This window comes from Oxyura jamaicensis, chromosome 8, assembly GCF_011077185.1.
Source record: "Oxyura jamaicensis isolate SHBP4307 breed ruddy duck chromosome 8, BPBGC_Ojam_1.0, whole genome shotgun sequence".
Classification (NCBI taxonomy): Eukaryota; Metazoa; Chordata; class Aves; order Anseriformes; family Anatidae; genus Oxyura; species Oxyura jamaicensis.
Genome location: NC_048900.1, coordinates 32,076,393 through 32,086,098, shown reverse-complemented (window position 1 = coordinate 32,086,098; position 9,706 = coordinate 32,076,393). Strand labels below are relative to the sequence as shown.

Sequence of the window (9,706 nt, the reverse complement as noted above, 5' to 3'; positions counted from 1 at the left end):
GACAGGATTTCATAGGGAAAAAAACATAAAACCTAAGATTTCTCATCCCTGGGGCCTTGGGGCCAGGCAGAGGAGGAACCTGAGACTCCTAGCCATGCGACTCCTGCATGTAACTGCATATAACCAAGGCAAGTTGCCGCAAGTTCACCCCAGCGTTTACTGCTGAGCACACCACATGCTGTTGTTAGCCATCCTGGCTACATGCCCTCTCAGCTGCTCTTGATGAGTACATCCCATCACAAGTATAGTTGCTATAGTATGCTTAAAGTGTAATCCATCGTGAGGATTTTCACTGCCATAGCATTGCCATGTTTATTTACTGTATCATACGAAGCTCTATTTGATCCTTTTTACTACATCTAGCTGCCTTTTGATTACCTCTTATTGCTGCTATTAATTATGGTTATTCTCTCAGTATCTGCTACCTGCATTTACTTACTTTCTGGGAACACCCTGTTATCAATACTCACACGTATCTTTTTAATAATCACCATATGTCTGCAAGTGGTGATTTGTGGTAAGCAGCAATAAACAGACATTTGAGAAAATAAGACCTCCACTTCCATATGTAGTGGGGAATCCTGCGAACCCTGGACACAGGTATCGCCCCCGACAGGCTGGGAGCCCCGCGGGAGCGAGCTGGCCGCTCGGACGCGGCAGTGCCCCTCGGACGCGGCTCAGCTGGCAGCGCAGCCGCTGCCGGCCCGCGCGCCGCCTGGCTTGAGGGCATCCGCGGCGCTGGTGGCGCCAGGGGTGGCAGCGGTGGGAGCAAAGATGAGGGCCGCTCTGGCAAAGCCAGGGACATTGCTCCCCTCCGCTAAACCGCGCGAATCACGACGGGGATGAGTTAGAGCCAGCTGGGGGGGTCCGCGGCGGGGGCGGCCCTCAGGGCTGCTGCCCGACAGGGGCTGGGCTGAAGGGAGCTGGGGTCGGGGGGGGGACATGGGGCTGGCGGCAGCAGCAACCGTGGAGATATGCCCGAGGGGCCAGAAAGGACTACCTTGAGGGGACGGCTGCCCCCGTCTGCGGGGGGGGGGGGGGGGGGCCAAGGCGGCGCCGCGGCGCCTCCCGCCCGTAACCCGCAGCCGCGGCCAGGCGCGTGGCCGCCGCTTCCCTCCGGGCGCCTCCCTGCGGCGCGGTGTAGGCTCGCGCCGCTTCCCGTCCTTGGCTCGCGAGCCGTGGGAGGCGGCCGCTTCAGAGCTGCCGGTGAGCCAGATGGCGGCGACGGGGCTGAGCTGCAGGGTGCGCTCGGTGATAAGAAACCTCGGATAGACAGACCTGGGTCAGAGGGAGGGTGTTACACAAGGCACGAATCAGTAGTAATTTTCCCTGGAGGGAAAATTCCCCTGGAGGGGAAAATTTCCCCTGGAGGGGAAAATTACAATTTTTTGAGGGAAATTCTGTGGTAACATTAGAGGTTATAAAATTACATTTATGGGTTAAAATCTGAGACACCGTTAAGTGGACAAATGGACCATTTTTGAGGGAAAATCTGTAATGTTTGGGAACGTAACATTTTGGGAAGTAAAATCTGAGGTAACTTCAGAAGGTACAGAATGACATATTACGGGGGAAATCTAAGGAAACCTGGAAGGGAAAATTACAATTTTGTGAAGGAAATTCTGTGGTAACATTAGAGGATATAAAATGACATTTATGGGATAAAATCTGAGGTAACTTGAAGGGGACAGATGGAGCATTTTTTGAGGGAAATTCTACGGTAAAGTTTGGGGGTAGAAAATGATATCTTGGGGATAAAACCTGAGGTAACTTCAGAAGGTAAAGAATGACACTGTTAGGGAGCGGAATCTAATGAGACCTAGAGGGGAGAATGATCATTTTTCAAGGGAAAACCTGCAGTAACATTAAAGGATATAAAACTACATTTATGGATTAAAATCTGAGGTAACTTGAAGGGGACAAGTGAAGCATTTTGTGAGAGAAAATCTGCAGTAATATAAGAGGATATAAAACTACATTCATGGGTTAAAATCCGAGGAACCTTGAAGGGGACAAATTAAGAATTTTTGAAAGGAAATCCTGTGGTAACAAGTGGACAAATGGACCCAACTGTCATCCCCATATCCTTCAGGTGCAGAAGCCGGCCCATGTCGCCTCTCACAGCCTCCTCCTTCCTTTTTGCAATGTCCGATGGTGGAGGAGGAAGAAAGAGTCCCGGTGTGCAGCTGCAAGGCAAGAGTGAGGCAAGAGGAGTGGAGGACTGACAAGGTGGCAAGAGAAAGGCAGCTAGGGCAAAGGGAACCCCCTATCATGGGGGCTGTGGTCACAGGAGAGCATAGCTGGTTTGCACTGGGCGCCCTCCCTGTAAGCAGGGGTGGGTCTTTGCGCTTTTTTTTTTGGCCTTTTGGCCCATTGCTCCTCTGGCTTCCCGGAGAGCGCAGCCCCCCTGTAAGCAGGATGAGAAGCAGCATCTCTACACCTGAGGGGGAGATGTAGCTCGCCGGACCCTGAGCCCCCCCATAAGTGGGGGTGGTCTGTTTCCCTGCTCCTGTGGCCCTGGAGCTTAATAGGGGGATAAATAATCGAATAGGCAGCTGGACAGAGAGATAGCTGGGGGGAAGATGGGTGCAAAGGGATAGAGAAAAACAGTTGAGACACATGGAGACACAAAACACGATGGGAAGAAAGACCAGAAAGCGTGGGACTGAGGAAGGCCAGAGAGGGAGGAAGGGGGGGGTGGAAAGAGAAGGGCAAGGACAAACTAAGGAGGAAGCAGAGGACTAGGCCAGTCCCTGCCCTCAGGGCATCTGAGGGGGAGCACCCAGGGGAAAGGTCCTGCTCCCGGCAGAACATGTCCCATCCTCCCAATACTCCTGGGAGGCACCACCAAAGGGTTTCACTCACCTCACTACTGGGAACTGCACACGCAGCTGTCAGCATTTGGACATGAGCCAACAGTGTGCACCTGTAGCCCAGAAAGACAACTGTATCCTAGGCTGAAGATGTGTGGCCAGCTGGTCAGAGTTGGTTTTTCCCCTCTACTCTGCTCTTGAGACCCCACCTGGAGTACTGCATCCAGCTCTGAGGCCCCCAGCATGAGAGAGGCATGGATCTATTGGAGCGAGTCCAGAGGAGGGCCACAAAAATGGTAAGAGCATTGGAGCATTCCTCCTGTGAAGACAGGCTGAGGGAACTGGAGTTGTTTAGCCCAGAGGAGAGGAGATGCCAGTGAGACTGTATTGCAGCCTTCCAATACTTAAAGGGGGGAACTACAAGATGGGGAAGGACTCTTTACCAAGGTCTGTAGTGATTGGACAAGGGGCAATGGTTTTAAACTAAAAGAGGGTAGATTTAGATGTTAGGAAGAAATTCTTTACAATGAGGGGGTTGGAAGTAGATGATCTTTAGAGGTCCCTTCCATCCCAAACTGTTCTGCAACTCCAAATGAGCATAAAAGTTTATCATCTTTTTGTGTCCTGGTCCTGTTTCTTTGTATCCAGACATGAGTAGGGGAAGAAAGGGAAAAGGAACTCATTTAAAATTTATTTCAAGAGAATGGTATGAGCAGTACATAAACACAGTCCTCACAGACCAAACGGAAGCAACCCAATGGCTCTGAAACGACCAGCACAGAAGAGGGGAATAGTTCTGACATTATCAACCTACCCACGGCAGCTGAAAAACAACCACCAGAACTGTTCTTTTCTGGTGATGTGGTGGCTTACACAAATGGGAATGTACACCCTCTTCAGAGTCTGAAGCAAATACCCCTTGCGCTCTGGCTCCTTTTGTTAAAAGCAGTGAACATAAAATACTTACTTTTGTCAAGACTCTCACTGGAAGACAACAAATATGGTATTACTGATGGGTATAAGTGATAAAATCAGCAACACTTGAGGGATGAAGACACTGGAACTGTGATTAATAAGTCAATAAAAACACTTTTAAATAGGAAAAGAGTGCAACTAGTAGAAATGTAATTCTGCTTACATTGGTATGTTTACAAAGGAAATATGTAGCTATATATAAAAATGTATTTTTTGTTATCAGATTTTGCACCCTTGTGTATACATTAATGTATATATTACATATATAGATATATGTAATATATACATTTTATGCATATATGTAAAATAAACTAAATATAAAGGAAATATATATGAACTCCTGGCCAAAGTAGGTTGGAAGGCAGTGAGGAAAAGACAAATTCCTTCAACCTGGAATACAACGTTGCAATCATTTGATTAAATCTTATTAAGAAAAACAAATAAATAAATAAAATAATAATAATAAAATAATAGCATTTTTTAAAATTTTATTTCCCGTTATTTTCTACTCAAAACCCAATCAACAGTGTTAAAAAGTCCTTGGTGCCGAGTTTTGGAGAAGAAGCAGTCCTGGACTGGTGACTTGATGTTGCATTAAACAATGATTTATTAGAACCCTCTATGAGCAGGGAGCAACAGGATTTGCACATGCAACAGTGCAAATAGAACTTATCTGTGAAAGACAAGCGGACAGTCTGTTTCAAACACTGCTTTTTGTTAGGTAAGATCTTTGGAATCAGATATAAGAGCTGTAATAACACATATAATGTAGAAATGGCTAATTACACAACTTTTTGTCTCTAAAATAATGAAAGAAATATAGTTATTATCAAAAAAGAACTGTTTCATATACAAAGTAAATGCTTTTATTTGTGACAAAAAAAACAAACATGAAGAATATGGTCTTTGGTAGTGAGTATAATTTAGACTAAGAATTAAGAAGTCACAGATGCACAAGAAGCTGTGTTTCTAATACTGTGGAAAAAAGCAGAATCTTCTTGCAGTCAAAAATTAATAAAACAGCTTGCGTTATACATTACTGTTGTTCATCGTTTTGTTCAGATGCAGGACAACTGGCTTTATACTTTTTCTTCAAACCTTTCAAATATATTCGCAAACTGTCTGAATCTAATCGTGAATTTCTGGCAGTCTGAACCAATCTCATTGCTAAATGATATACAGCTCTGTGTTTCATCATCTCAGGAGTGCTTTTCTGCTGGTGCTGTTCTTAAAAACATACACATGCATTAAAATAGGAAATTAATGATGTTCTGTCATTACAATACTAATAGTGTGTTTTTCCAACCTATTTCTGATCAGGTGATTCTTGTGTTGTCACCTAACAGTGATCTGAGTATAATCTCTTATAATTAGTTTCAGAAATAAAAATTTTACTTTATTGATGCCATCTATCATCATAAAACCTCATATAGCATTTATTCTGTAGCCTTTTAGAAACAGTGAAAATATACAGTTTTATAAAAACTATGAATTAAAGTATAACTAACCACTACGTACCAAAATTTGTTTTGCAATATGATTTGTGATTTCCTTTGCATCCAAAATTATGGATGGTGGTAGTGAGGAAACTTCTGCAGCTTTTAATCCTAAACATAGAAAATACAAATTAGGATTTTTGATAAAAATCTTTCCCCATCCTTCACAATATGTGTGCTAGAATCAGCTGAGCTCATTTTTAAAGGGTGAAAGTTTCATTAAAAATATTTGAATATAAATTTTCTCTTTTGATCTCTTTTTAAAAACAATACTGTTTTGAGAGGTGCCAAATAAAATGCCTACTTTGTTGTAACGGTGCCTCTAAAATACACTTCCACATAAAGTTACTGCTGTTAGTAAGTGGGCAGGATTTGATACATTTAGAGGCTAAAGGAAAAAAAAATAGCTTTCTCTGTTTAGTTTTTCAGTTTGGCAGGCTGGCAAAATATTGAGATTGTTCTAAATGTGCTCTCCTCTGAATCTGGGCATCTAGTGGATATGGGTGTCACATTCAAACTTCTACACTCTTGCCAGCAGTCAAGGTGTCAGATACTCAGGATAAGAATTTTTTTTTTTTTTTTTTTCCCTGCCCAATATGATTATTTTCACTTTTCATTTTGCCTGTTGCCCTGGCTGTTGAGAGGAAATTCTGTGCTTCATCAGGTCTACACTAATCCTACATCTAATACTGCAGGGTTAAAAATGGAAAGGGACAAGAATAGCCCTTGCCCTTTATTTTTTTTTTAATGTGACTTTGCTCAAGTATGACAATAAAGCAACACTGAGTTACTAAAGGTCTCCTGTTCTCTAAGAACACTGTCTAAACATGCATTTTTTTCTGAGTTAGGACTGTAGCATCCTAAACTGACCTTGAACTGCCAAAAGGTAAATACATTTACAACAGAAGTTTTGAAAAAGAAGCATTTTAAGTCTAGCTAAGTCAAACCTGACTCGAATAATCTGGAGTCTTCAGTCACCACTGTCTTGCAATAATCAAGTGTAGCTAATTTCCTATTGATTAAATGTCACCTAAATCACAGATCCAACTATAGAATCTAGCATTTGGAAACATATGGATTTCCATAACTCTTTAAAACAGAGTTATACCTTATTGTCACTCATTCATTTCTTTATTGACTCACAACCCTTCAAATTGTCCAGTGTTGTATTAAAAGTCATAGTGGAATCCATTACCATAGTTCTTTTCCTCTGTGTATCCTTTAGAGAGCGTGTAAGTGTACGCGATTTTTTCCTTCTTTATAGCAGTGCTTCTCACATGTTGCACTTCAAAATGGTAATTTTCCACATTGGGATATAAAGCATCTATATGACACAGTTCCAGGAAATGTGTAGCAAACAATGTAAATGCCTAAATAAGAAACAAAGAAAGTAATTTTATTTTTGAAATGATCCTTTATGAAATAAACCCCACCTAGAGTACTGCGTTCAGCTCAGGGGACCCCAGCACAAGAGAGACATGGACCTGTTAAGAGTGAGCCCAGAGAGGGGCCACAAAGATGATCAAGGGGCTGGAGCACCTGTCCTACAAAGACAGGCTGAGGGAGGTGGGGTTGTTGAGACTGGAGAAGAGAAGGCTCCAGGGAGGCCTTATAGCAGCCTTTCAGTACTTAAAGGGGCCTACAGAAAAGCAGGAAAGGTACTCTTGGTCAGGGAGTGCAGTGATAGGACAAGGAGTAATGGCTTTAAACTAAAACAGGGTAGATTAAATTAAATATTAGGAAGAAATTCTTCCCTTAGAGGGTGGTGAGGCATTGGAACTGGTCACCCAGAGAAACTGGGGATGCGCCATTCCTGGAAGTGCTCAAGACTGGACAGGGCTTGAAGCAACCTGGTCTAGTGGGAGGTGTCCCTGCCCACAGCAGGAGGGTTGGAACTAGATGATCTTTAAGCTCCCTTCCAATCCAAACCATTCTATGATTCTGAATTACAACAAATGAGAAAAATGATCTCTCAGGTGTCCAGTTTTTCCTCCACAATTCTGAAAAGCCATCTTTAAATTACTAAAATAATTACTAAAACAAATGAAAAAAAATAAGCCATGAGTTCTATCATTGGCAAGGATCTCTTTTTCCATTCAGGATTCCCCCACTCCTTTCTCAATAGAAGGAAAAGAACATCAGAAGTAACACAAAATCCATGATGCTTTTAAAATCTGACTTGGGTTATTTTGAATGACTGTCAAATGGTTGCCTTAATATTTTCAGGGAATACTACTCCAGCAGTACAATCTACAGAAAACGTGTGCGCTTTTACACCAAACCACAGAAGTACTCTGAACTCCAACAAGAAACTGAATCTATGCGTGTCAAAAAGCTGACAACAAACTGAGGTTGATTACAAAACTAGTAATAGAAGTTACTAGTAATAAAATAAACTTCCAACCCATCTAAAATAATCTACTTTTCTAAACAAACCTCCTACCTCTGTAATCAACTCTTAAGTTGCATGGAAGAACCGTTGGTAAGATAACAGACATGTAAAGAGGTTCACCTTTAATGTTCAAGCATACAAAGTTGTACTAACTAAGCAAAACTAAAGAGACTGAGTTAGATCTAGATAAGATCTAGACTGAGTTAGTTCTAGATAAGAAAGCAAGCTTCCAAGCAAGTTGTACAGAGATGGAGACCAGTGAACAGAAGTGCAGATTACATCAGCATTTTTTGTCTATCATCATATCTCTTTGCATTCATCAGTTACAAAAAAATGTCTTATGTAGGCAAGAAATACCTAAAAAAAATAAGTTCAGTTATGAGAAATTACTGTATTTGCTTCCAGTATGATAAAATAATTACAAGGCTTAAAGCTTTTTTTTCCCCCCCCCCCCCCTCTCCTCTGGATTACCTTCAAATTCAACAGATATTCACAGGCAGCATAACAAATGCCAATACCTTCTTCAGCACTGGTACCTCTGCCAAGTTCATCAATTATGATGAGTGATTTGTCATTAGCGTTTTGTATGATGTATGTTATCTAGGAAAATATTAAATTTGTTATCATTCCTAGAAATGCATCTTTTTTAAAACTGTTACTAATAGGAATAGTTTGTATTATTCAGATAAAACTTAAATGTAAAAAAAAACTCGTCAGATCCATATATTTTACTTTTTTTTCACAGCTTTCAAATAGCTGTAAATTCTGAACAAGCAAAGATTCGTCCTACAGCACTCTTTCTTTTTTCCACTGACCATATCAGTTTTCCTCAAAATCGTACCAGCTTGGGAGACAAATTGAGAAGGCTTAGGCTTAGAAAAATAATTCTGTAAGGCTCAAGAAATAACAAAAAAACTTTGGAACTACTGTCCAAAGGAACACTGATTTTTACCCAAATTGGAGTATCTTTATTTAAGATACGCATGTTTTCTGTAGTTTATCATTTAGCTAAGAGATTAAAGCTGAATTTTTGTACTGTTTCTAAAATACACTCTTTCAGTAGAAATATACTAGTACAGTTTTAATCAGATTAACAGTAAAAATGGGCCCTGGCCCCTGGATTAGCTATGTTTAATACCTCTTTCATTTCCTTCATGAATGTTGAGGCATTTGTTTCTATATCATCATCCATACCTATTCTGGTAAAAATTTGCTCTGTGATTCGAAAAGAACAATACTCTGCTGGGACGTAAGAACCTACAAAACAATTAAGGTAAGTTTTCTCATATCAGCGTGACAAATGCCAGCTTGCCAGAATATGTCAGTGTTTTACATTTGGTCTTTATGCACCGTAGAGAATGCATCTTGTTCTGCAAAGTTTTGTAGCATTATATTCTACCACTACTTTATAGGAAAAAGTATTACAGAGGTACCATAATTGAAGAATCTGATCAGCAAAACTTTAAGAAATCATACTCCTGAAGCTGTGTGTCAGTCTAAATGGATGCAAAAGTAGGAATGAACTGTAGAATTTACATTTCTCTAGACATTGTGATACTAACCCCAGGGAATCTTAGTTCCATAAACCAAGATTTATATTGCCTCACGAGACTTTGAGAATTACTAGTTTTATAGAATAGAAAAGAACAGGAAGCTTACCAGAGGACTTTGCAGACTTTATTCATATTAAACTCATGTTTCTCAGAGTAATTCCTGAAGAACATGCTGTTTGGGATTATACCTATAAACACACACTGAACAAATTTTATTCTCCACTGCTAAGTTCAATCTAGTAGTTAAGGTCAGCCTATTAAAGTCTTTCTCCTGTGCTACTGGACTTACCTTTCTTTACCTTCCATGTAAAAATCTTAAAGAAGTCCGAAGTACAGGGATGAGGCTTTACAGGTATTTTACTTTCATAATTTTAAAGATAGAGCTTTGCAGTATTTATTACTTCTTTTATTTGAAGAAATAGCTTATCATTTATCTATTAATTCTGCTTGGCTGCAAGCACGTTTCCCCACATAACT

General features: G+C 41.0%; 1 protein-coding gene across 1 annotated transcript in view; it reads right to left on the bottom strand.

Moving 5' to 3' along the window:
* Nucleotides 1–4,262: 4,262 nt before the first annotated feature.
* The window catches only part of MSH4 (mutS homolog 4), a 32,789-nt gene continuing 27,345 nt past the window's right edge, over nucleotides 4,263–9,706 (bottom strand). The window contains exons 16-20 of the mRNA XM_035333071.1: nucleotides 8,815–8,933; nucleotides 8,148–8,276; nucleotides 6,480–6,654; nucleotides 5,307–5,395; nucleotides 4,263–5,010 (exon numbers count right to left, since the gene is read on the bottom strand). Of these exons, the coding sequence (XP_035188962.1) occupies nucleotides 4,825–5,010; nucleotides 5,307–5,395; nucleotides 6,480–6,654; nucleotides 8,148–8,276; nucleotides 8,815–8,933 (698 nt within the window). The 3' untranslated portion in view covers nucleotides 4,263–4,824. The remainder of the gene's footprint in view (nucleotides 5,011–5,306; nucleotides 5,396–6,479; nucleotides 6,655–8,147; nucleotides 8,277–8,814; nucleotides 8,934–9,706) is intronic.